Source organism: Drosophila rhopaloa, unplaced genomic scaffold (assembly GCF_018152115.1).
Source record: "Drosophila rhopaloa isolate 14029-0021.01 unplaced genomic scaffold, ASM1815211v1 contig_115, whole genome shotgun sequence".
Lineage (NCBI taxonomy): Eukaryota > Metazoa > Arthropoda > Insecta > Diptera > Drosophilidae > Drosophila > Drosophila rhopaloa.
In genome coordinates, this window is record NW_025334990.1 from 5,075,160 (window position 1) to 5,098,589 (window position 23,430).

Here is a 23,430-nt window from a genome sequence, read left to right on the forward strand (position 1 = left end):
GTAATACGTACTAAAAAAAAATAATTCAAAATATTTTTGAGTACTTTAAAATCACTGTGCAGGCAACAGCTGTTTGGTATTCGTTCACTGGCGGTATTTCAGGTGGTATTTTGGGAATACCTGTGTGTGGTCCCACTTAAAGCAAGAAATAAACAACATATTGCTGCTAGCAAATAAAAATTAGCAAAAAACCAATAAACTATGAGCTTAAACTGAAAATTGTGAAGAGAAACAAAAAGTGTGAAAATCGAGGAACCATTTGGTGCTATGTAAAAGTGAGTAAATATAGATTTCCAACCAGATCCATATGTTTGCGAAAACAATAACAAAGGGCGGCCAGTTGGTTTCTAGCTGTCCTATTAACAAATGTTTAATGATTGCTTAGTCAGCTTAATTTTGGGGATGGAAAGGCAATAAGTAACGATATTAATAAGCGGGGGAGATGTTCCGCCTGCTTATTACATTTCCCGCAGTATTTAATGCGGTCATTTCATCGCGTGGCGTTTGGACGGGTTGCACATTGTAATTTCCCACTCCACGCGTCTTTTCCTGGTCATTATCGAATTATTATTTGTGCTGCCCATCATGTGGGTGCAATTTGTAAATGTTTAAACAATAATTTACCAGGCAGTTTGATCGGAGGGCTGTCACATTTAAGGGCATCTTTAAAAACCGGTTGCAAGTAATACTCTAGTTAAAAGTCATTTGCAAACCTTATTTTAGGAATTCGGAATGGAGGCTCTTCATGGCAGTTTTAAATTTTTCTATTCAATAAGCCAAAGACTTAGTGAATTAAATGCAAAAAAAAAGTCCGATCTACATACTTGGAGCTATAGCAATATATATTTTCAACTATACTTGTGTTTTGTTTGGTTTTGTTGTTACTTTTACAATAGTTTAAACTGCATAACCTGTTATAAGCAAAAGAAAAATAGTTTAAAATTTAAAATTATATAGTTGAAAAAAGGTCCTTTGGGGTTTAAAAATCAGTTTATTCGTTAAAAGTTGCCGCAATTCTAAAATTTTCTCCCAGAAAAGCATGCATAGCAGTTTACAAGACACAACCATAAAATCATGTTTTATAAAAAGTTGGCAAACAAATTTAAGAAACTTTTTTCTATAATTCATCTGAACTCTTAAGTTTGAATGAGGTTTCGATGAATCATGTCACTTATTCAGATTGAGTTCAATAAACTTTTTATATGATTGCCTGCCTAAACTCATTTTGACACAAAACAACTTAAAAATATTTTATATTTGATACCATTAAACAATAAACATTTTTATCATAACCTGAAATCAATAAGAAAATGTATATAATTTTTCATTTTCCGTTTATAAATAAGTTCCAATTTATTACATTCATACTTAACACAAATCTAGTCAGGTTCAAGTTTTAATAATTTTAATATTATAAATCTAGAACTTTCTGAACTCGAGAAGGGTATTTAGGTTAATCAATTGTATTTCCGCAATACTGGATCGGAATAGGAAAGTTTCCTAATTTCGATTTCACTTAATTTCGTGGGAGTAGAAAACTAGAACAGGGATGTTTATCTGTGGCTGTGTTTTTTCGATTCCACTAAGCAAACAGTTGCATTTAATGAACCAATTTTGCTGTTGGCCCGTACTGTCTATCAAAACGGCATCGGAAACGGTAAAACTAAAAGTCGGGGGAGGAATACGAGATCGAGGAGATTGAGGAGATTGCGGGACAGCGGCGGATACTTCGCCCAGGCTCCGGGCACTGGCAATTTGGCGTAAATCTCGCTTGATCTTGGGAAAAAGTAAATAGAAAAGCACCTAAAATCAAACATTAATGAATCTTTTCGGCGAGGCTGCGAGCTCAGGGCTTAAATTAAACCAAGCAATCGCGCCAAATCGAAACACGCAGCCACGAGAAGGGAGCTGAAAAGCAGCAGAGCCAAATAAAATGCAGCCTGAAAGCCAGAAACCCAGACTGCAAGCCATCGCATAAATTGGCCTGAGCTGGAGCCAAAGATTTCATTGTTGGCCATTGCTTATTATGGCCAGGCATCGGATCTAGGCCTTCATTAAACGGCCAAAAGCAGTAACTTCAGCTGCACCGAGAAAAATGTCACCAAATTTGGTCGCATATTCGATATACAAAATCTGTGGGTCAAGTTATTTTCCTTCACAACATTAAGAACAATATTAAAGTAATATTTTTAAACTATTCGAACCGATAATGTCATATAAAAATGTAACTTCATAAACAATATTGTTTATGTGTTACTCTAACATTCAGGTTTATTTTTCAATAATAAATTTGATTAAATAAATCATTAAATAACAAAGGTCCAATTCGATTTTACTTGGACTTCTCAAATGTTATTTTTAATGTTTAGCAAAAGTAGTATAAGTATTTCGTTGCCAAATCTATCTAGGTATTTGGATATCTTTAACGATAGTATGCATATTTATACCTTATTAATTTATTAAATTTGATATTAAAACGACATTTTTATCTGTGTAATACAGAGCCTTAATTCAACTTTGGACCGCGAGGCTAGTGCGTGAGATATGCATTATTTATCTAGCGAAATTTTTCTCATTGCTGCGGCAACTTGTTGCAGGCAGACTTCCTGGTTTGCCCAGCTGCGGCCACGATAGCCGGTGAAATTCCAAAATGATACGAATAGTTTGTTTCTGTTGGGAGATAGCGAGAAATATGTGGGACATCCTAAAGATCGTTGTAATTCTCGGTCTGTGGGGCTATGGACTTCGGTTTAGGGGTTACGGGTTACGGGTTGTAGGTTGCAACCTGCACGTGCCTCGCCTCGCTGGACCGCCTGATTGAACGATTGAAAGATCATCACCCGGAGAAAGATGTGCCGGGATAATGATGATGATGAGGTGCAAATTGCCGCTGCCATGAAATTGCAAATCAACTTTCTGACTCCCGATTGCACTTCATTCTAAATTGTTTGCTCAACCCAGCAGCTCTTGCGCGGATCCTCCGGCGTTAGTACAAAAATTGCAAATCGAATTTGCCAATTGCCGGGATGCAGATGGAGATGCCGATGCGGATGCCTCGCTCCGCTCCACTACGGCTGATTTGTTTTTGTGGTTGCCACGAAGCAACCGCACAACAGCAACAATCGCGAACCCGCCCTTTAACAAGCATTTGGCTTGCACCAAGCCAAGCTCGTGACCCATTCCCATTCCCAAACCCACTGCCCAGAACTCCTCCAATATGCTCTCAAGTTTATGACCCGGCTCGAAATTGAAGTGGAAATCGGTTAGCAGTGGGTTCCCTTTTCGATTTGTTTTTATCGCTCCACGCAAGCGCCCTGCATTTACATATTTCTGCCTGCATTTGAACTCTGACCCCTGGGCCGGGGAAATGCGATCCCCAAACGGTGACCAAAGCGACGGCAGCTGTGACCGGATTAGCTCACTCCTGGCGGAAATACTTCCCCTGTGACAGGGAAAACAAACAAATAGCAATAATTAAGGCTTTTGCTTTAATTAACACTCTTGAACTTGGGCGACTGCTGACATAGGAACAATAAAGTAACTGCTATTGTGAACCACCGGAAACGGGGATACTCTATCATTTGAATTTACTACATCCTTAAAAACGATTTCAAGAAGAGTTAAAAAGCAAAGTTTAGACTTACTTCAGGTCATATACAAGTACGAAGACATACCTTAAGTCATATACTATTCTTCTTATTTCTTTTTAAATAGAATGATAATTGAACATTTTGAAGTGAAATTATCTTTAGCTATTACTACTCCTACTACTTATATAAAAATGGTAATTGTTAATTTTCTAAGAATCATTTTAATCTGAATTGTTTAATCTGAAATGTTCAACTAGAGCAAAAATACTTGAGTGTCAATATTAGATAAGAGAATACTGATTAAAAGCAATTCTATTTCTAATTTAAATAATAGCATCTCACAATTGTTGACACCTCATTAAGAATTAAAATAAATAACAATAATTTCCAGATAAATTAAGTAAAATAAAATAAATAAAAAATCAAATTTCTCAACGAATCCAGAGAAGAACTTTCCAAACTAAAATAATGAAAAGCCCTCCGATATGCTCCAGCTTACCCTAACTTTGAACCTATCACAATTTGCAATCATATAAGAACTTCCGGCCCGTTCAGCGAGTATTTTATGAATGAAAATCTTGTCTCATTGTCTCATCCAGCTCCTCATCAGCGTTGTCCAGTTGTGGATGTCCATCGCCAGCGATCGTCACGCTCATTGCCAATTAGTGCAATCAACTGCGTGGATGAATGGTGGATGGATGGTGGGTGCGGATTCTGGAGCGGGATGCTGGAAAAGATGGGTGCTTCATTGGGTTGTGTTTGATCAGACCTCAACATAGACAATTGCAAGGGAAATCTTACAGAGTTCACAACTTGATAAGATTAATTGACTGGGTCTCCCTTCTGAAAGGGCAGTTCAAAGTATATAGGAACACTTAAGAAAAAAACACGCTTCATTATGTAGGGTATAATTTACAACTTGAAATTTTTTTTTTTAAACATTATTTCATTCCTATAGTTTTCTAAAGGCATTCAGTTATAGAGTTCATTTTATAAAAGATTTTAAAATTGCTTTGCAGGCCCTAAAAAGTTAACAATCAGTACAATAATATCATTAAGAATATTGTCTTTAATTTACAATAAAAACGCACACTTCAACTGATTAATCCTAGAAATACTGATTATGTGTATTTTGTTTAATCACAAATGTGTACTTTAATAATTAAAACAGATTTTTTAATAATATTAAAGCAATAACAAAATTTTCAAAACAAATTGTGCATAAACTAACAATTATATTATCAGCAGAAGCCATATAAATTATATGACGCAATCCGAAGGATTATAACTTTTAAGAAGTGATTTAAAAGGAAAATACCAAAAGCTAGTTGCATAAAACTTGTAAATTATGTTGAATAATAAAAAACTCGGTGATTAAACATCATAATTAAAATGCCCAGATATTGCAAAAGCCGAATGTAAATTTAATCAACTATCAGGACCAGCTCGTTCAATTTATATCGTACCCCCTGTGATAAACTTCCCCCCGCCCAACCTCTTGATCTAACAACTTGCAGTCAATTTCAAATACATTTGCAATTTGTCAAATTTTGGTAGCCAGTGCCAAGATAAATTAATTTCGGCATCGATTTGATCGCTTGTCTCTGGTCATTTTGCATGGCTGTGGGCTGGATGATGTGGGAGGGGGTTTGGGGGCTGGCTTAGACCATGTTAGCCACAAGCCAACATGGCTTGGCTCATTGTAAATGTGCTTTAATGACCACCGGTCAGCAAATCTCATTTTTTGTCGAGGGACCGCATGCTGTTTCACACACACACACTCGCCGACAGAGATGGGGATACGGGGAGCGAAAGAGAGAGGGCGGGACAGTGGCTTGGCCAAAGATTTCTGGTGGTACCTGTAAGCCCCCTCCCCCCATACGCCCCTCAGTCCACCACTGGCCAAAATAATGACCACTGTCCACATGGTGCAAAATTAGACATATTTCCTTCTTACTTCGGGTGTTATCTGCCGCCCCTCTTCTCGCCTTTCCACATCTTCGTTCACCTTTTGCATTTTCAACACCAAAAAGTTTTACATTCGGATTTTCCGCAACTGCTGAGAAAAATGACATTACAAATTGTGGGACATTTGTCTAATTAAATCCCAGCCTGCTCCAATAACGAGAGCTTAGATTACAATCTCACAGCGGTGCGTAATGGCTTTTGTGGCAGCTTCAGGATGAAGTGGTTATTCGGGGAGGGGCTATTGGTTGAAAAGGTTGCATTTTGGGGAAATATGTTGGAGAAATTGAGTTAGGAGTAGGAAGGAATACGAGTGATGAAGGGCTGTATTTTTGGTTACAGTTTCAGAAGGACAAGTCAAGTACACATTTGGGGCTTTGACAGTTTTACATATATCCTATTTAAATTTAACTCAAAGGAAAAACCTATAATTCTAACCTTCTTGCCATTAAAAACAGTTCGACTTATAGAATTTTACCAGTATTTACACTTTGTGTTGTCAATAAAACTAGATCGACTTATATCGACTTTAAGATAGGATTGTTCAGTTATGAAAGTTCGACGGTAACTAAAGTTGCATACAAACAAATATAGTTTTCTTTTAAATATACACTTATGTACTTAGGTAAATATTGCAATGTAACAACAAAAAATCTAAAGATTTGCATATCTTGATTGAAAAAATAAAGTTGTTTTAAATGTCTCGGTTACATAAAATTATTCTTTAACAACAGAATTCTAGTCCAAAATTTTGATAAAAAAAAATTAAACATTTTTGGCACCTTCCATTTTTAAACCAATTTAATAAATGGTTACAATTTTAAATACCCGGCTCGCTGGTATTTTTATAGAAAATAAGCCCTAACAAATATATACATTGATCTTTTACGATTTATTGAACTACTGACAGGCCTAAATTAGATTAATTTCTCTGAAGGTTTTTAGAGTGGCATTACTCATAATTTTCTTTGGGTACCCCTTGTATTTTACTTTTTACTTTTATTACATTCCCGCAAAGATAGGGGCCATCCCAACTGCATTGTTAGTACATAAAGCGCTGGCCACTGACCAATTAGGAGACCAAAAGAAGTGCAACCCCAAACGAACGAGTGACCACTTACCGAAGCGAGTGGCAGTAAAATGAAATTAAGCCAAACTCAAACAATAAGCACTCCACTCAATGGCTATCAAACTGCAGTCACTCATCTAAAAAAAGCACTCAATGACCGACTGATAAGAACACGTGTTGCTCCATTCGCCGTCCCTCTCGCACCTCCCCAAGAGAGAGAGCGAGAGTGGGGGAGAGGCTCCAGGTCGGCTCAGGAGAGCGAAAGCGAGAGAGAGCGTCTCAAGTAGGGGTCCAATTAGGTTGCCGGCAGCAAGCATGCGCTCCCTTTCTGCCCAACGCAGGCTCACATGGAAACTGTTCCAAAGGCTTTGGCGCTGGCGCTGCTCTTTTATTCTCGCCGAGTGTCTTTTCGACTTCGACTTGGACTTTCGGCTCAGTCACTTTTGAGTCTCATACCGGTTTGCGTCTTGTCGTCTCGCGGTAAATTCAGCGCACCCGCCGTTTTAGCTAAATAAAATCCATAAAAATCTAGGAAAACAAAGTTCCTAAACAAAAGTTCTACAAAGAAACGTTCTAAAGAAATGCCATCGGCTTAGTGCAAACAGTGAAAATAACTATCCCATATTTTTACCATTTAAGTGACTAAAAACATAATTATTATCTAGAAACACTCTTAAGAGCAGAGAGAAATCGCAAGTCAATGTAAGTTTTGGAAGATAATGCCCTTTGTAAATCATATACAAAAATATATAATATTTATTTAAATTTATACCACTTAAATGCCAAGAAAGTCTGCAAAACGACATCAAAGGCGGTCAGATAATGAAAATAATTGTGCCTTCTAAAAGATAATGCCCGAAGTAAACCCTAGACAAATACCATTTAATTTAATGTTTTTAGGTGTGGCTAGAGAGTTTATTTTAGGTAGAAATAAAACATTTTGGTAATTATAAAAAGCCTAGTATTAAGTATTAAGTGTATTCTAATATCAGTTTAGTTGGGAAGTCGTTTGAGGTTAAATAACCCCGCCATTTTAATAATTCTGTCTATGAATTCTGCCCATGAAAGCGAGTTGGATCTGTCTTGGAGCCCCGTCCGGTGCCATATTCGATTTCCCAGATTAAGACTCGAGACTCACCAAAAAAAATGACGTCTTATCTGTGCCTGTTAATATTTATGGGATGCTACTAGAGGATGGGATCGGAGCTGCGAGGAGCTGATAAGCCGGCGAAACTGATTATTCCAGCCATATGCATCAGAGATCTATATTGTGTGCCTTCATTCAGGCAGGGATCCCAAACGCCTTATCTTCGATTTTCCCGCCGGGTTTTCCCCAGCTATCGATCACTTTTCCCTCGAAATTAATAACTTTTGTGAGAAGAACTGGCAGCGAACAGGCGCACAGCGAAATCATGTACGAGTGATTAAATTAATTAATGATATAGACACACTGCGCAATAGTGTCCACGCAACCGAAGGAGAAGATCATCGGAGTGCAGATCTGGCTTCTAGCGACTGGCGATCCTGCAGCGACCAACGCCACATGATGCGGATCGCTGGGCCCAAATCTCTGGCCAGAACCGAGACTCTTGGCCAAGACACAGTCTGAAGCCGCAGAGGCGAGCAGATCGTTGTCTTAACTTGTCGTACACGATGTCTTATACGTGTAGCAACAATTTATTTCGCCGGCCAATGGATCGATCGTCGGTGCAATCGATGATCATGGGCTCTGGGAAAAGGAGTCTGCGCCTCCTCTGCTATCCCTGGCGATCAATCAAGCCCGGCTGGATGATCAATATTAGCTGGTCTAAAAATAATTGTACTCTGGCTATCTTTATCGGTGGAAGGGAAAAAGCGATGAACAAGAACCTTAATGGGTTCGTTTAATTTAAAGCCGATACCCGGCTAGATTGTGAGCTATTTAATACAAATATAATTGAGCTAAACAAAAATATATTCGTTGAAACAAACAAATATTTATGTTTTTTAAAAAATCCCCTGAAAGCAATGCCATTGCTATCAGCTAAACCCCATATTAATTAACTTTAAAAATATATTTGGGGTGATACTGTTTCAAAAAATATTTAATTAGCCAATAATCTGTGAATTGAGTGTTTACACATTTGTTTTCTTGACATAAAAAAACAAATATATTTCAAAACAAGAAACTCATATAAAAAGTACTCATAAATAATGTTTAAAGATTAAACAATTTTTCATCAGATAGCGGCATTTAATGTTTGTTTATTTTCGCTTTAGCTTACTGTATATAAAAACACAATTGTTTGTTTTATAATATTAATAATTTATTGATAGTCGGCACATGTATGTACTCATAGATGGGAATGAGTCAGATTGACTGAGTCCACTTCCATCAGATGGCGAAACATCTCATTTGGTTTGCCTTTTAGGTTTGCTAAGACTTTACGACTTTTGTAATTAGTTTTTCCCTCGAAGATCTTTTATGGCGACCGGCAGACTCCAAGATATATAGATGTGCTAACACCACTAACAACTTACAGCCAAGACAAAACTCTCTCTATTACATTTAATGTCCCAAAAAAAGATGCCATTAAAAATTGGAGTAACTGTTTTTCCAACTAATATCTGTGTCCAAAGCGCTAATTGAAGGCGACTTCACAACTTCGTATGGGGACTCTCCCAGCAGCCAGCTCCTCCGAGTCAAGGGTCAAAGTTCTTTCGGTTTGTGTGTGATTTTCTCGAGTGGTGGTGAGGTGGAGAGGGGGGAAGGGGGCCGAAAAAGCGCTCAACTGAATGACGACAAGTGCCTGTACACCTCTTTCGAGTAAGCTGTCAAAGACAGCCTGTTTGTTGGCCGAGGCTTGTTTACAGCCTTCGATGCTGAATTAATTAAACTAACTCTCGACTTGCCACAATGCACAATGCATAGCCCCCTTGGCAGCCAGGTGAGTGCAGCTCAATTTGTACTTTTCGAAATTGGTCAGTGTAACCCGAGGACAATGACTTGGACTGCCTTCGACTCCCTTTTTGGCCCCAACTTGTCTGCCGGTCACTCGTCAGAGGTCCTTACAAGAAAGGGACATAATTGCTGCAATAGATTCTCGACAGAAGTTGAAAGGTTGCATCAGCAAAAGGATGTCTTAAAAACGGGGATGAAAAATACACAAGGAAAAATATCTTAACCGTCAATTTGGCAAACTGCTAGCATTTGCAAATCATTACCTAGTCTTCGTTAGATTAAAACCAAATAATTCCCAGAACTGCTTTTAATTATACGATCTTTAAAAACAATTCTTCGAATTTTGGTATTTCTTTCAGTAATGCGTTTTCTACATATGCAATTTTCACTACCTAGTCTTAGTAAGATTAAAAGCAAATAATTCCCAGAACTGCTATTAATACTACTATCGTTAAAACCAATTCTGTGAATTTTGTTATTTTTCTCAGTATTGAGTTTTCTATGCAATTTGCACTAATCTATGGCTGAACCGTAGCCATCTCATTTGGGCAACATTTTAATTTCCTCCCTCGACTTTGTCAAGGGTCAGAGATTTTCTAAAGCTTCGGCAACAACATCACCCACCAACTCACCTTCTATTCTGTGTGCGATGGTCTATTGATTGGAATATTCATTGAATAGTTTTTAAGCTGATTTATATGCTATTGTGTGTGTGTGTGCTGTCGATTTAATAAATATTTAATTTCAACTCCGGGTCTGTCTGCTGCTGCTCCTGCCGCTGATGGCTCCTAAATCCACACATAAAAGATTCAATCAGCGGAAGGAGAAAGGAGCAAGGGGGGCGGAGGGCCAAAGAGCCGACGATGATTATGTTGTTATTGCTGGTGTGCCTGCATTCAGGTATTAATAATGCCGGGCAGCGAATAATCCCTAGAGCTCCCGAGACATCGTAATTTGCAAAATGCACAATCGCTTCCTATAAATCAGGCCGGAGAGACACACACCACACCGGGCAGCAGCGTCGAAGGAAATCTATTCAGATTCCATCGGAGCAGGGCAGAAATATATATTCATATATATATATCTTTCACCTGGCCGAATCATAAAAGTTCCTTCGAAGGCTTTCAAAACCAAAGCAAGCCGAATGGCTGCGCAACGAGCGTCAACTGCTATCAATCTCTGGTGAAATGGAGCTGCGTCCGCCGGCCATTAGATGCTCCCCGGCAAGTCCCAGCTCACACTGCTCCATTCCGATTTGGAGACCTGCCATCCAATCCCTGCCATGCAATCCCAGCCAGCTCCACAGCCATCGCAGGCCAAGTTGCTCCGCTCAAAGGAAAGCGCCCGTCGCAATAGATCGCACATTGCAGATAGAGGCGTGCCTGCCACTCCACTCCACAAAATCGAGGAGTGACAAATCTTATGGCGAAATCTATATACCCTAGGAAATACAAATATACCCTTACTATGAACCGATTTCTAAAGACCTTAAGCTTGGGGCTCTCTTACATAAAGATCAATCAAATTAAATGTCTTGGATTCAATGGATGTAATAATAGATAGTTTAACCGAAGTGAGAAATAGTCTTGTACTACAATAATGTATTTAAAAGATATGAAATTGTTAAGAGATTGTTGATCAGTTATTAAGGTGCCTAAACTTGTTATATGTTATATTATAGTTTATATTTATAACTGTAATTAATAAACTTAGCATCAATTAAAATACCAGAAAAAACTAAGAAAATTAAAGGAAGTAATTTTATACACTACAATTTTGAATAATTCCAACTTTATCTTGGGTTTACAAAATAATTTATAAAATCGGTTATTTATCTTTTGAAGGTATAAACTCAAATTGTAAATTATTCAATGCAAACATAAAACAAATTTGAAAATAATAAAACTAATAAGGCCTACCATTAAAATCACATCACAATGATGACATTTCATCATACCCCTCGTTTTAAAGGGTATACAAAAGGCAAAGCCAAACAATGAGCTGCAATTTCTGGCCACAAAGGATGAACGCAGCGCGTATGCCGGGCGGAGACTTAAATAAAATAAAGGAAAAAAGAAGAGAAAAGAAAAGAAAAGAGTTGGAGAGATGGAGTCGAGGAGTCGAGGAGCTGCAAGAGTCGCACACTCGGCGAGCGAGCGCCTTCAGCAGTTGTTATAAATTATAGTGCCGCATGCGGAATGAATGCCCAAGATCAAACCGGTGGTGCACACATACTACATACCACCGAACCAAAAGGGGGAGGGTCGATTGGGCGGTTGGGCGGCTATAAAAACAAACCTCCGCCCCCGCACGTAGGCAGTTGTTGTTGCCTGTTACTGTTGCCTGTTGCTGCAAAATATTTAGCAGTGTACCGCTATGAAATTTGGTATTCCAAGACGGGACCAACATGCCGCCTCACTGGTGCAGGGCACTGAAAAAAAAGTTCATTAATTTGTAAATAGGAGAAATTATCTCCTTAAAAAAAACCCTTTGAAAAAGAAAAGAAATATGTCAACAAAATGAAGGGAAAAAGTATTTTACGATCAGTTTAAGGATTTATTTAAAAATTGTAATAGATTGAAAAAAATTCCTATTTAAAAATACATTTAAAATGTTGTTATATTTTTTTTTCGAATCGCGTTTTTTTTTTTTTTTTAAAGAATTAATAGTGATTTTGGAACTACTTTCTACCGATAATGTCTACAATTTGTTCCATTAATTAAATTCGCAACTCCTATCAGTCAAATTGAATTTAATTATTGAATTTCAAATACCGTAAATTTAATGATCACTTCCAAAATTATCCAATATATTTTTTCCGGTGTGGTTCAGCGGTGCTGCAGCAGTTGGTCTGCCATTACCATTACCACGTTGTAGGCATGTTGTAAATGCCAGCCGACTGCTGTGGATTTTGTCGTTTCTTGCTGCTGCAGTTGTTTTGTATATATGTCGGTGTGTGTTTTGGCCATAAAAACAGAAATGAGCCCACGGAAAACATGTCCAATTGCGCTGGCAAATATTCTACGCTGGCGGCGCATCAGACAAGAAAACAAACGCAAATCCAATGGACAATCCTTGATCGGAATTTTTAGGAATTTGGGAATAATTGTAAGATATTTAGAGCAAAAACTGCTTCCTAATTGGTTATTAAGAATGCACAATATTGGAAATATTTACCAAATATGGGTGTACCGTGGCCTTCTAAAACTTGTATTAAAAAGTATTATTATTTCCAAAATATCTCTACAAATTAGCTGAACCACAAAAAAATTCAAAATAAATTTTTACTGGTTGTAACTATGAGAACAGACTTTTACTATAATATATAATTACATACAAACAGTCGTAGTTTATAATATAAACATTTACCTTTTTCTACAAAACGTTGAATTTGAATATCCTTCAAACTAAGAATTTTCTAAAATCGTTTTTAATATCCTTGTCGCATTCTCCGTTGCTATATAATCTACATAATAATAGTGCAGTGATTTTCCGAGAATTTTGCAGTTCATTTTTTAGTACGTAAAGCGCAGTCCATAAAAGTCAAACGAGTTTAACTTAGTTAGAGTAAGTCAGACTTTGGTTTCAGCTAATGCAAACCGACGGCGGGTTTGTTTGACGAGTGCAACTGCGGAGGAGAGGACAAACAAAGTGCCGCGGTTGTCAAGCAGCAAAAGCAACAGCAACAGCAACAATATCGGCGAAACAAAAATGTAAAAAAAAACAAGCGAAAGAAAACGACTGCGTTTGGGACTGTGTGCTATGCTAATTACTGGACATGACGGCAGCGCAACGCTTTTGGAATCGGCGGACCCCATCCACAATCACAACCACATCCACATCCACATCCATGTGAACAAAAGGCGCAAACGTTTACGCACACTCCGCGCCACAGTCGCATTTGCATTTGCATAAGCAGCCATAAAAACAAAATAAGGAAAACAAAAAAAAACTGAGGAGCAAGCGGAGGCATTCGCTAAAAAAATGCAGAGACACCGGCAACTTAGCAGATACTACACGACAGCAACAACAGCAGACGATCCCAACTTAGTAATGGGACAAGAGACTTAGTGAGAATTCGCCTTTCCCGGTCCTCACTGCTGTGTGAAAATAGATTTCCTTTTCGGCTGAGTCTGGAAAATTGTGCAATGTAAATGCCACTAAATAGGTAATTTATCCTGGGAATCCAATACTAAATATCCTGGGAGTTCAAATAACTTCGAGGTTGGTTACGATTTGTATTTTTGGAAACCGAAGAACTTTAAATGATATATTTTTGGCGCTTAAAAGATGAACAGGATAAAATCAACTAAAATATAATTTAACTGTGCAATAAACTAAACAATATATTTTTTTAATAACCAGTTTTGAAGATGTTAGCTTGAGATTCCAAAGTTTAAAAGGTTTTCTAAATTTTCTTCTAACTGTATTTCCTAAGAATTAATGTAAATAACTCTAAAAGCATAAAATTTTTCTGTAAAACATTTAAATACGGAAAATGTGATGTTCTGACAATTAGGTGAAATTCTGTAGCTCCCCTCGTAACAGAATTTTTGTGTTTATCTGGCAGCTTCTAAAAATATTTTGAATATGTGTTTTTTATGCAAGATAATAATGAAAGGTTTGCTATTTTTTGTGGCCTTTTCAAAGGCAATTGTACTTTACTTTTATCTTCTTTATTTATTTTTTGTATTGTCATGTTACTATTGTCAACTCTTTATTATGGACACTCCCTTTCCCTGTAAAATCAGCTGAGTGATTGACAGCCGAGTTCCAAGTCATAACTTACTTCCAGTTATTTTACTGCATTTATAATTGAATGAGGCGATGACAGTACGCGTATAATGAACCTATCATCATTAATCATTATCTGGATGAAATAGAATTATAGAATTGAATTGCTGATTTGAACACATTGAGCCACGGGGAGCACGACGATCGGCAATTCTAATTAGAGCTATTCAGGAAATCTCCGACTTTAGACTTTGGATATTCGGATTTGGCCAGACATATGTACATGTATTGGCAAGACGGAGTCGTTGGTCTAGACCCAAAAAAACCGACACGAAAAACATGGCCAGAAATGTCAACTCCAATTCAGTCTGTTCCTAGGGTTGTTGTTATTTCTTTCGGCTGATTTTGGCATCCCAGAAAAGTTGTAACCGCCAGAGAGGAACACGAAGCCCAGCTTCCACTCAATGTAAACTTTCGATTTCCTTTTTTCTTTTTCTTTTTTTTTTGTCTTGGTGACCATTTCTTGGGGAGCTCGGAAGGTAGCCGGCCTCACGATATTTGCGTGCCAAAGCGAAATTGTGTGGAAGTCAATTGGCAGTCACGTTTGGCCAAAACCATTGGACCTGGACTTGGACCAGGGCCAAAACAATCCACTGCAGCTGGGCCAAATTAAATTGTCAGTGCGGCATTAAATGGGAGGGAAACTGGGTTGGGGGATCCGGGGAGAGCAAAACCCACCGACTGTATAAAGTTATCTTTCGATTAACAAACGATTGAAATTAATTTTACAATATTTCCGCATGCTGGCCATGAAATGTGTGGAAAACAATGACAACTGCAACAGCAGCAGCAACAACCATTGCTGCAGCAACTGCATCAGCAACAGCAACAGCAGCAGCAACAAAAGGAAAATCACGAACCCGGAAGAGGGCTTTCCACTGAAGCTTTAGATTTGGCCAGATCCAAGTCGCTTTGATTCCTCCACCTCAGGTCTCCTTTTCCCCTGTGGTGGCTTTGGATTCCTCCCGCCGGCAATTTCTTCATTTTGGCCGGAATTTCAGGCAGAAAACGAGTTGTGTTGCAGCTCGTATTTTGGCTGAAATTTGTTCGCGCTCGTTGACAATTGTGTCGTGTAAAGGGCTGTCCAAAAGAATTTGAAATGTGCGGCCAACGTGTTCCGACAGTTGGACAGTTGGACAGATGAGCAGAAAACGAAGTGGTTGGGTGTAAATTACCTGGCCAGAACCAAGAGTACCAAGAGGAAAAGTAGCAGTTGTAGCTGTTGCTGCTGTCAGTTGCAGTTGCTGCCGCCGTTGCACTCGTCAAAATTGCAATCAATCATGTGGCCAAGAATGCCCGGCCAGTAGTAGACAAATGGAACCTGTTTTCGGCCCGAGCACTGGCTATCAGTGTTAAATCTACAAGATCATTTTCCGCGCTCGGCCACAAACCCATAATTTGTGATTGTTATAAGCCAGAACCGTAACGAGTTCTCCGGACCAGTCCTCGTAATAGACTCGTCGCCGGCCTAATGAATTGAATCGTTTCTGATGGCCTTGTTTGCTGCGTTCTTTCGCCGCCATCCATCCATCCATCCAACCATCCATCCATTCGACTGCCATCGATCACGCCGGGATTGGGGACTCCTCGTTGGCTGGGCCTTCTTGGGATTCTGGTTTTCGGGCCTATCAAGTGGAGGGAATCTCTGGCCCAGGCACGAAGTGACTGGCAAGACCGCCCGCTCAGCCAGAGTCAACAGAACTTTTGGGCCTTTGATTAGCAATCAGTTGGGGGAAACTCGGTCATCCTGCCTCACCTACATAGATCGCCTGCATTCTGCGGCTCCTTTTCCTGCTCCATTCCATTGCCCTGATCGTTTTCCTGCACAGCAAAAATCAGGTGTGAATTTCCAAAATATTCGGTGGTTCTTCCAACAAAATAGGGAAGAAATATCCAGATTCTTGTCTTGATTTCAAAAAAACATTTTGTAATATGATTTTATTGATGAAACAAAAGTATTTTTGTTATAGAATTAAAAAAAAAATTAAAAATATTTTTGCTGGCTTTGTAAATATCTTCTGATTTTGGTACTATAATACCACTGAACTTCTCTTTAAACTTATCTTAACTTGACTTTATTTTAGAAACCAAAAACATCTAGAAAACCAAGTTTTTATACCCTTGCAGAGGGTATTATAATTTCAGTCAAAAGTTTGCAACGCAGTGAAGGAGACATTTCCGACCCTATAAAGTATATATATTCTTGATCAGCATCACCAGGAGAGTCGATCTAGCCATGTCCGTCTGTCCGTCCGTCTGTCCGTCCGTCCGTCCGTTTCTACGCAAACTAGTCCCTCAGTTTTAAAGCTATCTGCTTGAAACTTTCCCAAAAGTTGTCTTTCTATTGCAGGTAGTATATAAGTCGGAACAGGCCGGATCGGGCGACTATATCATATAGCTGCCATATAACTGAACGATCGGAAAAGCCATAACGTTGATGATTTTAAAGTTAGGAAGTTGGAATTTTCTATGGGTTTTATTTTTGGCCAATCAATCCGACCTACCAAATTTCATAAGGATCGGACGACTATATCCTATAGCCGCCATATAACTGAACGATTGGAAATGCCATAACTTTGGTGTTTTTAAAGTTAGGAAGTTGGGTCTTTTTATGAGTATTAAGAATACATCATATGAATAATTTTGAAGAATATAATTTACAGAATATTCTGCAAGGGTATATCAACTTCGGCTCCGTCCGAAGTTAGCTTTCCTTTCTTGTTTTTAACTATCTTTAAATATTAATATTATTTAATATTTATTTAATATTTAATATTAATGGATAATATCCATTTTAAAAATTCTAATTTAGTAGTAGTTCCTATCAATAGGGATGTGCTAAGGATAATTGTCATATTCCATTTTAAATATCCAATATTAAAGAATCACTCTATATAATATGTTAAATTATTTGATTATGATTTTTTTATTGATTTTATAAAGCCCTTTTTTCTCACTGTGGCCATCCATCCTTTGGGTTTAAGAGTGGAGCGCGCCTATCGCCAACTGTCATCATTTTCAAATTATTTCTCGTTGAATATCTAATCAAGATTCATGCATGATCGCGGCTAAATTGCTTCCAGGCAAGAGCAGGCAGGCAGGCCGAAGACCAGCATAACAATTGCCATCCTAGCTGGGTTCCTGGACCATCCAGCATACAGCATCCAGACCGAGCTCTTCACGTTTTGCTGTTTGAGTTTTCCACAGCGTTTTCCATTGTTTTCCGGCCCGAGCCGAGTTAATAGTGTTGTTTCTGGCTGGGATTCTTTCGGGCTTTGTTTGCATTTTTGTTTATTTTTTGTTACCTTTTTGTTTTTTGGCCAGACAACGAATTTTGCATCGGGAATTAGCCCTGACAATTGTTTTTGTGCTGCCCATGTAATCATTTATGTTTATGAGGCTCCAACGATGTTGTTTTATTACTCGTATATGCACTTATACTTGAACTTTAACTTGTCTTTATTCCACTTAATTGAAACTAGACAGCATCCGTAGGTAAATAATTCAATTAGCCGTCGAAGCTGACTCAACTCGAGATGCAATTGCACTCAAAAGCAGGGTGGTGTTGAGCAGTACTAAATTTAATTATTAAATTCTATTAAATTTGTTGTTCATTTGGTGGTTAATTCGCTGGGACGGCCACTTAATGGTTACTCACTTTGGTGTGACATCTGTGACTTCGGGTGTTTGCCTCAATTGCCGGCCATATGGGCAGTGGGTATCACTCCGTAAATTGATGACCCTCCAATGGCCTTCTAATTGTTTTATTAGATTTCCCCTCCACAGCCACGAGTTGACCCCCTTTTAAACCACGCCTCTGCGAACCAATTTCAGGGTGTCCATTGTTGGTTAACTGGTGAATTGGCAGGGCAGGGAATCGAATCAGCCGCAGGCCCACAACTTTTGACATTTTTATTTGCACTTTTTGTTCGAGAGCTGGTTAAATTTACGAGTCAGCCACGAAGGGATCGAGGTGTAAACATATTTCTCAGCCGGGCTGCATGAAATTATTATCAAACATGCAAATCTGCGGCGGTTGCGGGCATCGTAAATTGATTTTTATGCCGCTCGCTGCTTCTGTTGAAGTTGGAGTTTCGCAGAGGGGAAAGGGAAGCTGTTGTAATATCCCATCTCCATTGGATTCTAAGTCATTCTGTGTTCTCCTTCCACCTCTCACAGTTGCCTGCTACTCGTCTTGTCCGGGACAAACTCCAAGTAATTTAAAGCGAACCCTTGCCAGAGGGTCAAGAGGAAGGGACACAACAGACTGCAAGGATGGTGCTCGTGCTGAACGGCGTGCTGCAGGACGACTGTCCCATGGACACCAACAGCCTGTTCCTGCAGCATCCCGTCTACAGAGACTACGCCCAGCAGCTGCACTCCATCCAGGCCAAGTCGGTGGGTCCGGTGGGTCTGCTCTACGTGGGACAGCGGGAGCTGGCCGCCTCCGCTCCGCACGACAAGCACGTGAACATCATCGGCGCCGACGATGCCACCACCTGTATTATCGTCGTGGTCCGGCACTCGGGTAAGTCCTGCACCCCATAAATTGGCTTCATTTGGCTCATTAACCCTGGCTTATTCCATCCATTTCCCGGCAGGATCTGGAGCTGTGGCTCTGGCTCACTTCGATGGCAGTGGCGTGGACGAGGCTGTGTGCACCATGGTGTCGCGGGTTCAGGATCTGGCCGTTGGCTACGCGGAGGGGCGGATCGAGTTGCAGTTGATTGGTGGCTATCGCGATGCCAAGGGCTACGGCGAGGACGTCTTCTTCAGCATCATGCGTGAGTTGACTTCTCTATTTTTTTTTAACTGTTTAATGTGGACTTAGTTTAAAAATGTTGTAAGTTAAAAATCTAAAGAATTTAGAAGGCTTCCTTTTCTTTTGAATCCGGTTCAAATCTATTTATATGAAAGTCTTGTAAAAAAACTTTTCATTCAGATCTCAAATCATTTTTAAAAGCTTTATAAACTATTGATTTTTTTTTCAAAAATATAAAAAAAATTTAAAAAGTAATTCACACCTATTAATATAAACATTATAAACTTTTTATATTTTTAATGTTTAGAGCCTTTATTAAAGCCCATAAACTAGAAACTAGTGTTGTTCTTTCAAAAACATTTCAAATTGAAACGCTATTCGTTTTGTTTATTTCAAAAATATTTTTTTTAATTATCATAAATATGGAATTTAAAGCCACTGTATCCGATTTCACTTAACATTTAGAAACAAATTTGTCCTGATAAGTCGTCTGCTTATTTTCCATTTTTGTGGTTTTACTTGCCAAATTTGAAATCCATGTTATCATACTTATTTGCTGTTGCAGAATCATTCCACAATCACCTTCTTGAGATCGATCTGACGCAGGCGTGCGTGGGCGAGCTGAACACCATGATGCGGGGCGAGATCAGCTGCCCGATAATCTACGGCGTGGGAGTCAACATCAAGACTGGTGAGATCTTTCCGGCCTCTTTTCCGGACCGAGGACCCGATCGGGAGTTGCGCGATGCTCGTATTTTTATGGGAGCACAGTCGGTAAGTGGGAACTGATCCCTGACATGTCACCTTACTAATCGACTCCGTTCATTTGGTAGGTCCTGGATGTGTACGACTCCTCGCTGGGTATGCTTCGCATTGGACCCTTCAACTACGATCCGCTGCGCGGTGCCGATCTGTGGCTTTCCCAGACGGATGAGTTTCTGCTGCAGCACCTGTCCTCCAGTCCCGACGTGGAGCCGCCTCACTTTGCTCCCCAGGTGTGTTTGCATTTGCGTGTGAATCCCCCGCTGATAGTTGGTTAAGATGTAAACACAGAGAAAAAGCTTTCTTAGTTTGCATTGGCAAAAGAAAACACTTCAACACCTAATATTTTTTTATAATAGATAAGCTTCGCTGAATCAACAAACTTGCACTGCAGAATTATTGTAAAATGATGTCACCAAGTATTTTGTAGTTGCATTTTGTAACGTATTGACGGTTAAATAAGCCTGAAAAATGGTTACCATTAAGTATTCTTATGTTGCTAACTCCATTTTGTTCATTTATTTTGTTGCTGTTTTGCTTACGTAACTACTTGTAAACCAATTGGTTCTAATTAAGACACTAAAAGGTTGATTTTTGTTAGTATTCTTGCTCTTTATTTTATATATGCCTTCCGATCACACCGGCCACGCTTTTTAGAAAGTTCTCGTTCTCCTTCGTTTGTGCATTTCTCAAGAATCGAACATACTTATCGAAACTTTATAACCAGGGAAAGCACACATAATCTATATCCAGGGTTACACACAAAATATAATATAACTAACTTAAAAATACTTTGACCATGTTGACTAGGAGTGATTGCTTATATAGTACTTATTACTACAGTATTTACCTACTTCAAGTTACAGTTTTTGTGGTAAAAATATTGACTTACTGTAATCAATGGTAAAAAGTTAGTCCTAATAACTATTTTCTGTCGGTTAGAGAATTTAAACTGCTAATTTTGTTTAAATTTACCTTTAACTTGTAGATATTACGAAATTATTAAAGTAACTTTTTGGTAAATTTATTTATTAACAATTATTGGTTGGAGCTTTTCCACTGTATAATTATTTGATTTTACCAAGATAGATTTTAGTGTGCAGCTTAATGGAACTAAAAAAACAAGGTCTTACAGTTTTTATTATTTATTTTTTCCAAAGCTTATTATTCACTGTGTAATCTTATTACTATTTTCCTTTTCAGACGCGTGCCACCATAAGGTTTATCCAGGAGAACCAGTTTCCCGCCGTCACCGTCTTCAGGGACAATCGGCCGCGCTACTTCCGGCGGGATGATAGCACGGGTTGCTGGGTGCTGGTTAGATATTAAAGCTTACTTTAGTGTTTAGTTGTTACGCAGTTCGAAAATGTCGCAGATGTGTTAATTAGCTGGTGCATGTGTTAATTGTCGCTATCCACCGCAAATGCTTCTGCTTGCCTTTGTTTGAGTTTTAATCGTTGAGTTGATTGTATTCGTCTGTAATTGCCGTTGATATTCTGATAAATCCGTATATGCTGTAATTATCGTCTGATTTGCAATTGCAATTGATGAATGCGACATAATCTCTTTTTAATTAGATACAAGATTGAGTTCCGACGCTGGAGACGGATGCTTGGGACGAGCCTTAGAAATGGATCTGAACTGGGAACGTGAAAGCGATAAATAATGATCAATAATTATTACAATTGTATGTGCACATATGCATGTAAATATTTATGTATGTGACCCCATTAAAAAAACTTATTACTATTTAAAGAGATTCTTAGCTAAATATATATGCGCATACCCCCTGTAAACGAAACGAAACCATTTCGAATGCAATCATTTTAGCTGTATCTATAACGTGTAATCAAAAGTTTAAGAAAAATATATAAAAATGGCTTGGCTATACATACACACAAACAAAAAATGTAGCAGTTATTGAAATTGTTTTAATTAAATATGGGTGTTCACATTGGGAGGAGTTTATTACCAGTAATTCATTTAAAATATGGGTATATTTATTTTTGTTTTGAATTTTAGAAGAATAAATTGAACGTTCCCCTACAGAATAAAGCCTCGTAAATGCTTTAAAACATTAATTATTAATTTAAAAAATATAAAATTTATTTTAGTTTCCTCACTCGAATTATGAATTAAAAAATGTCAGATAAAGGTAGTTACACTGCCCTGACTTCAAATCTGTGTTTCCCGAAATTCTCCGTTCCGCCGCATTTTCCGCGATAGAAAAGTGCTGTCGAGTGAAGACGGTGGTGGGGTGTTGCTGCGATCAGTTTTCCGTGTAAGGTGATCGAATAGTTCTCCCGTCCCGCGTATTACCCTTGTGCAAAACACAGTGCTGTCAGACCGTCAAACTGAACTTTCCCGGTTTTTCCCCAATTTCTCAGTTTTCCCGTTATTATTGATAAATTTCAGCAACAGAGGGAGTTGCTATATTATAGTAAGTTTTCATTTATATCGCCGTGGCCAAAAATGCTCTTCGCCATAAAAGGTTCGTGTCTTTATAATTTATTGCATTGTGTCCATAAATGGAGCCCTAAAGTATGTGACAGATGATTGAAAAACGATTAGTTTATTAATCACTATTCGTACGTTGGGGAATTGAAAGTGTTCTTTCGACTTGGGAATTAAAATTCCGCTTATAATATATTTAAAGTATTCATAGTTATATCCTGAGTCTGATGTTTAAGATTGTTTAAATTTAACATAATTATTTAGCTGTTTTTCAAGTAACAGACAACTATTAATGATTCACTGTGGTAGTTGTCTTGGAAAAGAATTTAGGCATGGTAAGTGTCTGGGGTTTATGGCCTTCCACCCACTGTTAAGCTAGTTTCTCAAATACAGTAAATGTAATAATCTTTTTTTGTGATATTTTTTCGGTTCGGAATTTGTCTAAACAAATTTTCTTGATTTTACGGTCTGCTTTTTCAAATTTAGATCCGCTTCGTGAATCTCTGGTAAAGCTCAACATTTAGATAAAAAGAAGACGTATCAGCAGCACTATTTGTTTCAGCCTGGTCACTGACTAAAGCAGACTGCTATGACTAAAGATCAGATGTGCCTGATCGACAATTGTTGCTGGGAAACATGTTGCGTTAATATTGGGATTTTAGTTTTTCGTTTGTTTGAATTAATTTAATAAATTCATGAATTAATTAATGTATTTATGCTGGGGGACAAAATTCAAATACTCGTTGTTGCAGAGAGCTAAAATAAATTGACTAACTATAGAAATAATAAATAATCAATGGCATTTTCTTCTCTTTCTATTACTCTGCAATTTTTTCTCCCTTTCATATTATCTCGGTGTCACTCTCCCTCTCTCTCTCTCTTTGCTGCACCTAACTTGCGGAAAATGCATTTCCAAATGCAAAATTCAAACTTAGTTCGCTTCTCGCTCTCACGCAGTGCATTCGCGTATCGTGTATTTTTAATTGAATTGTATATTTTTTGTATGTCGAATATACAAATAAGAATAAGAATAAGGTACAAACATATGGAGTTCAAGATAAAACTTTGTTATTTTAACATTGGTTGATTCGTA

The 23,430-nt window shown here is 38.3% G+C and overlaps 1 protein-coding gene across 2 annotated transcripts; it reads left to right on the forward strand.

Moving 5' to 3' along the window:
• The first annotated feature begins 135 nt into the window (after positions 1 to 135).
• LOC108053381 (protein N-terminal asparagine amidohydrolase) lies at positions 136 to 21,785 on the forward strand. 2 transcript variants are annotated; one of them, XM_017136011.1, is made up of 7 exons: positions 7,061 to 7,326; positions 18,539 to 18,887; positions 18,961 to 19,143; positions 19,687 to 19,895; positions 19,955 to 20,116; positions 21,087 to 21,200; positions 21,461 to 21,785. In XM_017136011.1, the coding sequence occupies exons 2-7, from the start codon at positions 18,635 to 18,637 to the stop codon at positions 21,470 to 21,472; spliced, it is 933 nt and encodes a 310-aa protein (XP_016991500.1). In that variant the 5' UTR covers positions 7,061 to 7,326; positions 18,539 to 18,634; the 3' UTR covers positions 21,473 to 21,785. The 2 variants fall into 2 exon arrangements, with proteins under 2 accessions (XP_016991499.1, XP_016991500.1); XM_017136010.1 differs by lacking the exon at positions 7,061 to 7,326 and adding an exon at positions 136 to 275 and having other exon boundaries at positions 21,087 to 21,785.
• Positions 21,786 to 23,430: the final 1,645 nt, after the last annotated feature.

Excerpts from the sequence above, each read along its gene's own strand:
- LOC108053381 (XM_017136010.1), top strand. The coding sequence starts at position 18,635 with ATGGTGCTCGTGCTGAACGGCGTGCTGCAGGACGACTGTCCCATGGAC. Across the intron at positions 18,888-18,960 it reads CGTCGTGGTCCGGCACTCGG|GATCTGGAGCTGTGGCTCTG; the intron begins GTAAGTCCTGCA and ends ATTTCCCGGCAG. Across the intron at positions 19,144-19,686 it reads CGTCTTCTTCAGCATCATGC|AATCATTCCACAATCACCTT; the intron begins GTGAGTTGACTT and ends TTGCTGTTGCAG.